Source organism: Falco biarmicus, chromosome 4 (genome assembly GCF_023638135.1).
Source record: "Falco biarmicus isolate bFalBia1 chromosome 4, bFalBia1.pri, whole genome shotgun sequence".
Lineage (NCBI taxonomy): Eukaryota > Metazoa > Chordata > Aves > Falconiformes > Falconidae > Falco > Falco biarmicus.
The window spans coordinates 50,609,590-50,622,564 of record NC_079291.1 but is presented as its reverse complement, the minus strand read 5'-3'; the positions used below and the strand labels follow the sequence as shown (position 1 = coordinate 50,622,564).

The 12,975-nt window shown below is 40.1% G+C and overlaps 1 protein-coding gene across 1 annotated transcript; it reads left to right on the top strand.

Moving 5' to 3' along the window:
• The first annotated feature begins 1,448 nt into the window (after positions 1–1,448).
• Positions 1,449–12,753, top strand: GTPBP4 (GTP binding protein 4). Its single transcript, XM_056336248.1, has 17 exons — positions 1,449–1,594; positions 2,376–2,546; positions 3,833–3,936; positions 4,011–4,147; positions 4,713–4,813; positions 5,237–5,329; positions 5,831–6,022; positions 6,108–6,173; positions 7,006–7,095; positions 7,535–7,645; positions 7,897–7,974; positions 8,083–8,134; positions 8,710–8,810; positions 9,713–9,910; positions 10,779–10,844; positions 11,924–12,058; positions 12,556–12,753. The coding sequence occupies exons 1-17, from the start codon at positions 1,547–1,549 to the stop codon at positions 12,706–12,708; spliced, it is 1,896 nt and encodes a 631-aa protein (XP_056192223.1). The 5' UTR covers positions 1,449–1,546; the 3' UTR covers positions 12,709–12,753.
• The last annotated feature ends 222 nt before the right edge of the window (positions 12,754–12,975 follow it).

Sequence of the window (12,975 nt, the reverse complement as noted above, 5' to 3'; positions counted from 1 at the left end):
TAGCTGGCCCCTGGTGCCCCTGGTCTCCCAGTTGCATACGTGCACACACACGTACGTATGCATATATACATACACTGACATACAGTATGGTGCATCCCTCTGGTCCCTGACACCCCAGACACATGGCTGCTGTGAATCTTTGCCCATTTTCCTCTAGCAGGCACTTGGCTCCTTATGCACAGATGCAGAATAGACAGCTCTGTCAACCAGGAAAATGGTTAGAAGTGGAGTTAAATAAGGCAGGACAGACCACGGTGATCTGGTGTGCAGGCCACGGTCAGTCACATGCACTGATCAGCCTGTTGCCACGATGGAGAGATGGGACACTGCTTGATGCAAGCAAATGTCGATTTATTGTACACAATCACGAGTTTATATATGTTTTCAGAAGCTTCACGCTTTAAACAGATTGGGTCTTTAAGCTAAGCATTACATACTAGGCAATCCCTGATTGGTGGTTAACTACAAACAAAGGACACTTTAAGTAAAGTGTTTACAGTCATCAATTAGCTAACTGCAAGGTATTACCTCTCCTTGTCGCCATCTCGGCATGGTTCATCCTGTTAATTGTTATCTATTCACACTCCTTGTCCTCCCAGGGTTCGCGACCTACAAGCTCGAGCACATTCCCCTCAGCTACGAGCACATTCCCCTCAGCTACCCGATTGCCACCCATGGTCCTGATTTCCAGAACCGCTCCTGCAGCCTGTTGACGTGCTACTGGCCTCTCTTACCACCTTTTCTCTCCAGTTTCCCATACTTTTTCCTCCCTTAACGACCTTAATCCCTCCCCTTTTCTAGCTTTGGTCTGTTCCCTAACCACTACATAGTTTTGTACAATCCCAGAACGCTCTACCCAGCATCCCTAAGGCGTCCCACAGCCCTGCAATCCGCAGGGCGACCCAGGCAGCTGCTCCTGTTGACCCATTTAGCGGGTGGCACTTCTGGGCCACAGAGCTGCCTGCTTGCTGTGACAGCCTGGGGAGGAGACGGGTCATGTGGCCACGTGGCACTAGTAGGGTTATTGGGGTCCCTTCCCCCATCCTTACTCTCCTTAGTGCTAACGGAAACCAGCCTGTAATCACATAAGCCAACAGGGTGAGGATGTATTTCGCCGTCATGGTCCTACAGGGCACAGAACAACGCTGCTCTAAATCACACCAACAGGTCGTTGTTTGAATCCCCGCTCACGCTCAGGTCTTTCTCTGGCAAGACCCCAACTTAATCCAGCGTGCTGCTCCCCCCCCCGCAGGGCCCTGCGGAGCCCCGCAGCTCCCAGCTCCTCGCAGCCCCCAGCGGCCCCGCCGCAGGCCGCGCAGCGCCCCGAGCTCAGGCGGGCCGGGAGGGCCCCAGGCGGAGCGGGGCTGGGTCGCCCCAGCCCTGGAGCCCGCAGGAGAGCCGCAACGCCCCGCCAGCCCCTCGGCCCCGGCCGCCCTGCCCCGGGCCCTGCCCCGGCGCCTCCCCGGGCCGGAAGCGGCGGCCTCTCGCGAGCGGAACCGCGGCGTTTCCTCTTCCGGCGGCGTGCGGCGGGGCTCGGGCGGCCGCCATGGCGCTCTACAACTTCAAGAAGATCACGGTGGTGCCGTCCGCCAAGGTACGGCCGTCGCTGCCCCTTCCCCGTCCCCCAGCGCCCCACAGCGCGAGGTGGCCCCTCAGCCCGGCGCCGTGCGGCGGCTGGTGCCGCGTGTGAGGACAGCGCTGCCCACCCCCTCACGGCGCTGCCGGCGTGGCCGCGGGCCTCTCCTCCCCCCCCCCCCCCCCCCCCCCCCCGCAAGGCCGTGGACTCGCCCTGCGGTAGTGCGCCTGGGCCTCGCGGCCGGTACCATGGAGGGGGAGGGGGGGAGCGGGAGCGGTGGTCTTGTCAGAGAGGCGCACTGCGGCCTTGTGCGTCCTCAGCCGCGCAGGGGTGGCCCCCGCAGAAATCCCCCGTTTCTCAAACCCGTGCCATGCTTAGCCCCACCGCTGCGCGCATTCAAGATAAAGTTCTCTCCTAGTCTAACGGAGGCGCTTTAGTGACAGGTCTGGTGCGCGGAGCGGCGCGGGGGGCTCGGGCCTGCTGTGCTGCGCTGGGGGGGCAGGGGATTGGCCCGCCGACCCCCCGGGTTCGGGCTCCGGGGGAGCTGGGGTGGCTTCCCGAGCTGCTACTGTGGCAGCTTGTGGGCGGGGGAGCACCCCTCAATGGAGTGAAACCCAGAGGGGGAATGTGCAGAATGCCTGTTACTGCCTGGAGATGGGAACCTGCCCTAAAACATGTTGCAAACCACATATGGAGGGCATGTGCTTAACTGGTCTGTGTACTCCTCCACCAAAACAAAGTGTATGGCTTTATAAGAACTTGACGATTCCTGTAATTAATAGTGTTTCCTTGATTGCAGGACTTCATAGATTTGACATTGTCAAAGACTCAGCGGAAAACCCCAACTGTCATTCATAAACATTATCAAATCCATCGGATTCGACATTTTTACATGCGAAAAGTCAAATATACTCAACAAAACTACCACGATCGACTCACTCAAATCTTAACAGATTTCCCCAAATTAGATGTAAGTGCTTTCTTGTTTAATCATAAAGGAGCGTTGCTTTCATGGCATCAGGAATACTTCTTTAGCAGTTTATCGGTTTTATTCGAGTTTATTTTAGCCTGGATAACATCTTGCTGATGCACCATATAGATTATTTTGACTGATTCCTGGTAGATTTTACTGGGGAATAATTTTAGATAAACTTGTTCTGCAAAAATAGTATGTTCCTCCTAAGAAAGGAAGACTTAAATTGTGCCCATAAATGGTCATTGAAGGATGGGTTTTACAAGGTTTTAGCTGATCAGATAGGTTTGCCAGAAGTTGCTGCTGAATGAAGAGAATGCATGCATTTTTTTAAGTATGTTATTTCTGCATATTTCTTCTTGGCATACGCGTATGTAAATTGTGTTTACGGTTAGTCTTCCCTAGAAAATATTTGCAAGAAGTAACAAATGTCCGCATAGGTCACATTGCTTCCTATCATCAGTTTTTCAGAAGTTACTTTGACAATATGAACATTGTTCTTGGTCCCGTAAAGGATAGTGTTGGAAACACACTCTAACAAGATGCACATAGTCTTGACTTGCCAACAGCTGCAACTGGATCCATGTGTTCAGTGGGGCTTTTTAATAGGCAGTGTTCTGCTCATGCTTAAATTGTTGACCCACAACCATATTTTTTCCTGATATTCTCATATCCAGTGAGTATTACTGCAGAATTCCCACAATATCTTCTGTGTTGTGTTTAACATCGCATGATGAAATTTCTGCAAATAAATAACATAAGTAGCTGAAATATTTTGTTTAGAAGATTTGAATGAAAGATGCTGCTTCCTTGGAAAGCTGAAGAATTTGTTTGGGTACTGGAGAAACCTTTTTTATCCAGTCTTTCACAGAATTTAATGTAGCACTCAGAAAAAGGGAAGAATTAATGTTGTTCTGTGTTTCTGGTATAGCATAAATTTGCTTTTAGAAACTACTGCTGCAGGCTTCTTCCAGTTTCTTACTAAAAAAAAGAAAAAGCCTTCAGAGTTGTAATACGAAGTATTTTACAAAGCAACAGATCAAATGGAAACTCATTTATAAGCAGTCCAAGATGTGTTTGCAAAAGAAATTTAAAGCAATTAAGATTTGTGCATGTAATGACCAAGCAGGTTATTTTTTCTTAGATAATAATGAAAACTGGCTTGTATTGTCATTTTTGTTGCTGTACTGGAGAAAAAAAAAGAATTTACATAGCTGCCAAGAAATAGTCATCTTAAAGAAGGAAAATATTAGGCTTAATTTTATTTTATGCTTTCCTTTTAGGATATTCATCCTTTTTATGCAGACTTGATGAATGTTCTCTATGACAAAGATCACTACAAGCTGGCTCTGGGACAGATTAATATTGCTAAGAATTTGATTGACAAGTAAGGAACATTGATTTCTTTGATCTTGTACCTGCCTGGTTGGTTGTTGGCTAAATTCTTACTTGTCTCCACAGTGTTGCTAAAGACTACGTGCGACTCATGAAATATGGTGATTCTCTTTACCGCTGCAAGCAGCTGAAACGTGCTGCTCTGGGGCGAATGTGCACAATTATCAAAAGGCAGAAACAAAGCTTGGAGTATTTGGAGCAAGGTTTGTGTTATAGATAGGCTAAAATAAGGCATGTGAATTGGATGTAAAATTTATTCTTACACTTAATAACAGTTAGAAGAATGTGTTTAACACAGAATATAGACACAGGAAACAAATACTTCCAAAATCCCCAAGTACTTAGAACCTTGTTTTCTTTGAAAATTCTTTAAATTTTGTGGTGTTACTAACAGTTATAAAACACGCTTTTTTGCTTATGTCACAGCCATGCTTTTATTTCTCCTGATTTTCACTAACATATATTTGAAAAATAATGCCAAACATTACTACTTACTTCAGGCTTACTATTCCTACAGGTTATGTTGCCTGATTTGGTGAGGTCATTCTAGCTAAAAGACAGTGGTTTTTAAATATTTATTAAGTTCCCTTTTTTGTTGTATAGATACTTGTGGAATTTGCAAACTGTTAAATGTTTTCATAAATGATTAATCAAATTGGAATGTCAGAGAAGTTATTAATTTGTATATAAACAATTCAGCATATGAATTTTTATTCCATTTCAGTAAAACTTACCTCAAATGTTTGAAAAATCTTTTTAAAATTTCAGTGCGCCAACATTTGTCTCGTTTGCCAACCATTGATCCCAATACACGAACTCTTCTGTTGTGTGGCTACCCAAATGTTGGAAAATCAAGCTTTATAAATAAGGTATATGAATCTTTTTTTTGGAAATAATACTGAGATACCATTTTTATTTAACTGAATGGGTTATATGGTATACCATACCATATTTAACTGAAATAAGGTAACATTTAAACAATCTGATACCATGATGGCACTGTCTTATGTGAGCAAATTTGGTAGCAAATTCAAATGTGCGAGTAGAGGTTGAATGAAATTCCTGGAGGGATAAATGGAAAATTGTGATAGGTTTCATGCTTAAAAATTATCTTTTCCAAAATAGCATGTATCCCAGTAATATATTTTCTGATAGAGAAATGCTGGCAGAGAAGCAAGAAAAATTATTTTTTAACTTTTTTTGTAGCAAACGAAGTATATTATAATTGTGATATGCTGCTTGCAACTTCAGGAAATTTTCAGTACGTGTGTGTGAATTAATTTTGTTTTAAGGTTACAAGAGCAGATGTAGAAGTGCAGCCTTATGCCTTTACCACAAAATCTCTCTTTGTGGGACACATGGATTATAAATATCTGCGTTGGCAGGTAAGAACTGTTACTATTTTGCATTTTCTCTAAAGAATCAGCTGGGTATAAGATGATTTGCCGTTTAGCAATATGAGCTATATTTTTGTGTCTTGATGAGACATGCTTGTGTCTGAGACATGCTGTGCAAGGTGCAGTGTGCCAAATAAGGGCAGTAGTCAGAATCTGTTCTAAAAATGTATCGGTGTGTTTTCAGTTTGAGGGAAGAATGGAAATGGAATTACTCACTCAAGCCAGCTCTACTTTTTATCACTGTCAAATTCTGGGCCAGGGCTTTCCCTACTTGTTCAATACTTGGAGTGTTATTTATTCTGAAACCTCATTCTTCTGTTACTTCATTTTCACACTCAGTTTGGCTGAGTTTACAGTCTTATTTATGACTGAAAGGAAAAAATATTGCTGTCTCAAAAAAGACAATATTGATGAGAAATCAGGCACATATTCTAAAAGAGTGTTTTGATTATTTGGTAATAATGCCTGACTTAATTATGTTAATTTTAGGTAGTAGATACTCCTGGTATTTTGGATCATCCTTTGGAGGATAGGAACACCATTGAGATGCAGGCTATAACTGCGCTTGCACATCTTCGTGCAGCTGTGCTTTACATGATGGATGTGTCTGAGCAGTGTGGGCATAGCCTGCAGGAGCAAGTAGACCTCTTCAGAAATATTAAGCCATTGTTTGCTAACAAGGTAGGTTTGGTTTACATTATTAGTAAGCTCCAGGTTTTTATAACATTATGCATTGAATTATAATTATTTTTTTTCTTCTTGTTAGCCACTTATAATTGTTGCAAACAAATGTGATGTGAAGAGGATTGCAGAACTTCCTGAAGAGAGTCAGGTTAGACTACTACTCTCATCTCTCTGCTGACATTCACAAAAATATCATGCACATGTCTCGTGGACAGCTGTCGTTTGTATCAGGCAAAAACTTCTACATGATCATTTCTTTATCTGGCTGTTTAGTAATGTAATGGAAAAGTAGCTTTCCAGATCTTGACCTGTGTCTTTCTTGAGTACTGTTTAATGCATGTCCTTGCATATTGATCCACTCTTTAATCCTTACCCATAAGCTTTCAGTTAGCTCATCATCAATCCTGAGGCAGAGCTCCATGCGTTCTAGCTATTCTCTTAGATACACATGCGAATGTCATAAACGCCAAATACAAAGCAAGTCGCTAATGGTTTCAGAAATCTCTGATGCTGTAAGAACTTCCTATTACTGCTGTAGTTGGAAGTAAAGCTGAATAGCCTTGCTCAATAATTTCAGTAAGAGTTCAGGGAGAGTGAGCACTAGATTGAGAGGTGTTGCTGAACAGTTGCAATAGAAGGTCCCACTGGATAACACATTGTGTATATATGGGGCTAATTCTTTTGTATCTACAAATTCAGGGACACATAGGATTTGGGTTTCTCTCACTCTTTTTCCCCCCTTTCTTTTAATCTCCTTATGGGTCATTTATGGTGGCCTTTTAGAAAATAGTTATTTGTTCATAAAAGAAGAAAGATACAGAACTGTATTTGTGAAGTTTCTGTCATCTGTTCAGAAACATTCTAATAAAATGGTAATAATTTGCATGTATTGGTACTGGATTAGGGATTATGTTCTTGATGTATTGGTATATTAAGAAATGGGCAGAATGTCATTCTTTGGGATAATGTTTCTATTTTAGAAAATATTTGAAACTTTTGAAGCAGAAGGATTTTCTGTAATAGAGACAAGTACTCTAACAGAAGAAGGTGTAATCCAAGTTAAAACAGAGGTAGGTGTCTTTTTCTCTCTGTTAAATTCCAAATGAAGAACTAACATTTTGCCTTATTTGTATGAATTTAATCTCAGTTAAACTTGCATTATAGTTAAACTTTAAGCATTTTACCCTTTATAGCCTGTTAAGCCCCAATGGACTTAGGTGCAAATGGAAAATTGTGTCTAATACAAGTCATAATTTTAAGAAAAATAGGTCATTTTTTTCTGAGTCCTGTTGCTTTCTTTTACTGTCAGCTCATTGTTAAAAAAAAAACAAACATGCATCTTCCATGACACTTTTTATATTAAAATAATTCAGTACTTTCTTGAGAGCTAGAGAGATAACACAGAAGATGAAATGTGAAGCGAGGTATTTGGGATTGAAAGCCTGCTATATCATTTGTTGTATCAGAAAGGCCTCATTCCTTACCTGACGTTGCCATATACACTTTCAGGCCTGTGACAGACTGTTGGCCCATCGTGTTGATACTAAAATGAAGGGAAATAAAGTGAATGAAGTGTTGAATAGATTACACTTGGCCATGCCAACCAAGAGAGATGACAAGGTAGGCTGCATGTTTACAGCATTTCTAGTGTATTTCACAGTACTCTTGAGTAGGATAAGAATTCTGTCATCTTGACATGTGAACAGAATAATATGGTGAAATTTATATCTATAATTGCCTTTGCTGGTGGGAGAATTAGCTTGGGATATTTCTATTCTTTAGCAATACATTACTTTGCAATAGTGATTTATAGTGTTACAAAAAATTGATTCAAACTTTTTTATTGGGGTGGATCATTGCATTAATTTCAGGAGCGGCTGCCTTTTATACCTGAGGGAGCAGTAGCACGCAAGAAGCGCATGGAAGTAGACACACCCAAGAGAAAATTGGTAGGTGGCATCTCTTAATTAGGAAATAAGCAGATGGATTTTACATTTGCTGTATGAGCCCATAGATTTTAAATTAGATGGTATATAAAGCCATGTGTGTCTTTGCAGGAGAGAGATCTTGAACTTGAACTGGGAGATGATTATATTTTGGATCTTCAGAGTAAGTGTGTGATATAAGAATAGTAGTATTATTAAGTAGTAAAGTTTGGCTATTTCAGTCTTAAGGGAGAATACCTAAACCTGACACCTTTCAACTGTGTACCAATGGCACCCTTTTATTGCATAGTGTCTTTTACTTCTGTTCCGAAACTGGTGATCTTCAGTGACTGTTCTTTGTTTTGTAATGTCACTCAGTTGTTTCCCATTTTAGAGTCACAGATGTATAATGACTGGTCTGATGAGTGTTTTTTTCCCATCCATTTTATATTGCACTACCTCATTAATTCTTGATGCTCTCTGTGTTAAGAAAGTATCAGTATGAGAGAGGCTGCATGTATTCTGTTTCAGCTGGATATCTGTTGCATATTACGGCTTGGCTGTGAATCGTGTCATCGAACAGCATTTGGTGGTAGGAAGGTGCCCAGAAATATTTGTAATTGTCAGAAATGCTACCAAATTCTTGCCACTTAGGGATATGGCACTTTTTTTAACTGTGATCTGAGTAGTGTTTTATGTCATTGAACATTCTTTGAAATGATTTTTTGACTCTTTATTACATTTTGTTATGTTTTTAAGAATATTGGGACCTAATGAATTCATCTGAGAAATACGATAAGATACCAGAGATATGGGAAGGTCATAATATCCTTGACTACATTGATCCGGATATAATGAGAGTGAGTTTTCCATTATTGTTTTTACACTTTTCTTGACTCTTCATTCCTTTATTTTAGTGTAAATTACCTTATTTGTAGATTAAAAAACAATATGTTGTGAGAACAAGTTCTTTTACATTATCTGCACTTGCATGGGAGAAGATACTGTTTTCTGAATGATCAAGGACAGAATTTCAGAAGAACGGAAAAACTGCTTTACCTTGTCTGAATGACGGTGATCTTATCTTTTCCATCCTAAAATAGGAGATTTGCAGAAGTTGTATTTCCTCATTCTTTGACTACAGCCAGAAGGAATGTAGCTAGCAAAGTTTATGTATTATTACTAATACGAAATTCACCCATCAAATTTATGTCTACTGGAGTATAATGTTAAAGCAAATTGACTGAATTCTCAGTTTATAACAGTTTTATTTAATAACGAGCACTGTCCATCTTTCTTGCTGTTTGTTAAGGAGTAGTAGTTTGTGCAGAATGTGGAGCCTGACGGTTACACGCTTGGGTTCATCTGAATTGCTGGTGTTCCAGACTCATGCTGAGTGTAGAAAGAGGTTTTTATTCAGCGTGTGTTTCCAGAAATGACACAGCTAGCACAGTTCACAGCACAGTACATCTGCATTCACACAGTAGACAGTGTCGGGGCAGTCACAAAAATACAGCCAAACTATAAAGTGATGTGATCAAGTTAAGTCGGCATAGTATCGTGCCCCGTAAGTTCACAGTAATCTGTATCACCAGCTGTGTTAAGTGTGGCTGAAGGGGTCATTATCAAGTAATGTCGTTCCTTCTTTGAAGGGCCTGTATACTGTCATGGCCCTGGGCCATACAGAAATGTAATGTTGAGGTTTGTAAGTCAAGGATTTGACGAGCATCTTGATTTTCATTTCATCTCTTCAAAATCTAAGAAACTGGAAGAACTGGAGAAAGAGGAAGAGCTGAGAGAAGCTGCTGGAGAATACGACAGTGAACCAGAAAGCGAAGATGAGGAAATGATGGAAATCAGACGGTTGGCGCAACAGATCCGGGAAAAGAAGAAACTGAAAATCCTGCAGTCAAAGGAAAAAGATACTCGAGGTCCAAGGATGCCTAGAACAGCTAAAAAGGCAAGTATAGAACATACTGCTACCAAAGTCTTGCTGATGTGTAATAACTTTATGAAAACATGTGACAGTACTGGGTAGTGGAACTGATCACTTTTTCTCATGTTTCATGCTCTCACTTGCTACATGCTTCCTTCTGTCCTCCTAGGAGTTCTGGTCACTACTTAGTTGTGGAGGCCAAACTAAATGAGTGAGAGTAGCCATTTTTGTTTTCTGTCACACAGCACATCTGTTGTTAAATTCCGTATGTATTTCAGAAAAATTTTTGAAGAATAAGATTCAGCTCTTTTAATTGTGTTGTTGCATTGTATATTGTTACTACAGTTGTTCGATTATTTTAAATTCAAATAATTAGGAGATTTATTTAATTTCTTAAAAGCACAATCATGAAAAATTTGTTAAGGGCCCCTCCCTGTACTGGAAAAGGTGGTGTGTTCACAGGATCTTTTGTGACCAGTCCAGGACGATTGCAAAGTAATAAACTGGTAACTAGACATTTTGAGAAAATGAATCTAGCTGATTTTGCACCCGGTATTTCTTACCTTCCCCAGAGCGTGTGCCTTTTGGGAGAGAAGGAAACATTTCTGACTGAAATACCTGTCACCTTCCCCCAAAAAAGGCAAACTATTTGAAAGATCTTTAGGAAATGCTGGCACATTGCAGTCCTGTGAAGAAGTATTAATGGGTGAAGAGAATTAAGTTGCAATAAATGAAATGGGAAGTTATGACTTTCTTTATCTGCTTGTGGGATATACCAAAGGAATAAATATGTAGTGAATATAATGGGCTTTTGGTGGTATATTAAGACAAAAGATAAGATGGAACCATACTTTTTGGAAAGAAATGTGTTTTCTTAACTATCTTTTTACAGGTCCAGAGGAAGGTGCTAGAGAAAGAAATGACTGATCTTGGGCTTGATATGACTAATAAAGATGATGTAAGTTTTTGCTAATTAAACACAATGTTTATCTAAAAGATCAATTTAATTATATGCTAAATTTCTTTGAACACATTAAAAATGCGTATTACAGTTGGCACAAGAGAGAGGTAGAATCTATTAGGGAGAAAGTAGGGAACCCAGATGAGCCAGTTGATACTGGAATTTCTGAGTGATGTAATCAAAACATGTTGGGTAGGCAGAAAAATAAACTAACATTTATCAAGGATCACATATATATGCACTGCTTTCTATTAGAACTCTTGGATTTTGCATAGGAATCAAGAATGAGGTTTGGCTAAACGTACTTAATTTCAAAGTCTGCTTCATCAGGCTTACCTTTCTACAGTTTTTTAATTCTGTAGAGTTTTAATTGAAGTTTTTGAGGGCAACTGGCATCTTTAGATGTAAGGCAGCTAAAGGACTTCAAACAGATTTGCCTTCAGGAGACATTTCATTTTACAAGAAATTAAAACAAAATCAATTTTGTACAGCAGGTTCAGCAGTACTATGGCTATCTGGATCTTAAGACCTCAAATTCTTTTAACTAAACAAGGAGTTAGGAAACAAGGAATGTCAACACTACACATCTGAAACAAGCATTTATTCTTCTCAGAGCTGACACAGTGAGAAGGAATTTAATACATATGCTGTAGGATGATAAGCCTTCATGTCTGAAATTCTTTAGGGCTGTGTCCTGTAAACAGGGCACTAAGCAGGGTGTTTCTTCATTGCTCTTGTGCTGTTGCAAAATTGCATCAGTATTGCTATCCATTAATTTGTCTGTGTCTTTTTATCCGTTACTTATGAATCTACTCAGAAAAAATACCAGAAAACTGGAGTTAGTAATAATATTGATAATGAAAATAATGTGCTAATAGTCAGCAACATTTGAATATTACTGTAGGACAGAAAGGCAGTGACCAAGAGTTGATAAGGTCTTTGTTACTATGGAATAAGCAATATAATGTATCTCAGTAGTCCACTTCCTGTTTTTTCATATTAGTCTAGTTAGAAATGGAGCATAGTTGAGCGATTGTTTCTTGTTATAATGATTAAAGTGGTATTTTGAATTTCAGGCACATTATGTCAGAAGGTCCCGTAGTGTTACAAGGAAACGTAAGCGTGATGAGTCCGAAACCCCTAAATCCACAGCACGCAGTCGCAGCTCCTCTCGCACACCACGGGATGTTTCTGGCCTTCGTGATGAAAAGGTTTGTTAAAAGTTATTTACCTTTATAGTAGAAGACAGCATGATTGTACTTAAACCAGCTTCTGGGAAACTTCATGCTAGGCTGGTTGTGTTTGTCCAGAGCTCACCTTTCTTCTCTTTGCAATTTCATCTTCTGTTCATTTGGACTCTCTATACTGCAGAAATGCCTAGTTCATTCTTACAAATACGATGTAATGATGCTGACCAAGGAAGTACATGTCAATTTTTTATCTGTAAATGCAAGTATGAAGGAGGAGTTGTACAAACTGTGGAGTTCCTCTCTTAGTAGGTTAGGAATTCCAGGGACAGCGCGACCGTATTGTTTGTTAATGTACTGGAAAAGGATTGGTGTCACTTGCAGTGATGCTGTTCTGGAGTTGCAGATGGCTGTCTATGTTTGGTGTTAGTTAATGTCCTTGTTAAAATCACCTAGCTTAGTGGGTTTTTATAAGGTAAAGCTAGCTACCTGAGTTTGTTTGTTTGTTTGTTTTTAAATAGATGGTGAAGAAGGTCAAGATTATGGCAAAGAAAGCTCAAAAGAAAATGAATCGCCTGGGAAGGAAAGGAGAGGCAGACAGACACATATATGACTTGAAGCCAAAACATCTGCTGGCTGGAAAAAGAAAATCTGGTAAAACACAGAGAAGATAAGCCGTCTTCAGAAATAAAACTAAAATCTCAGTTTATTAAAACTAATTTCTAGTCCTGTTTTCCTTTTTGGTAATACAGTGTTTTAAAAGTATGTGGTTTGTGTTAGTGGTTGATCATTCCATTTTCTTACTCCTGACTTTCACGTAGCAGTAAAGCATTCAAAGTTCTACGTAAAACTAGATTTAAAATGAGGTTAAATCTAGAAATGTGAAATATTTGTTCATGAAGCTACCCTCAGAATTAAAAATGCACAGCTTCATAAAGTAA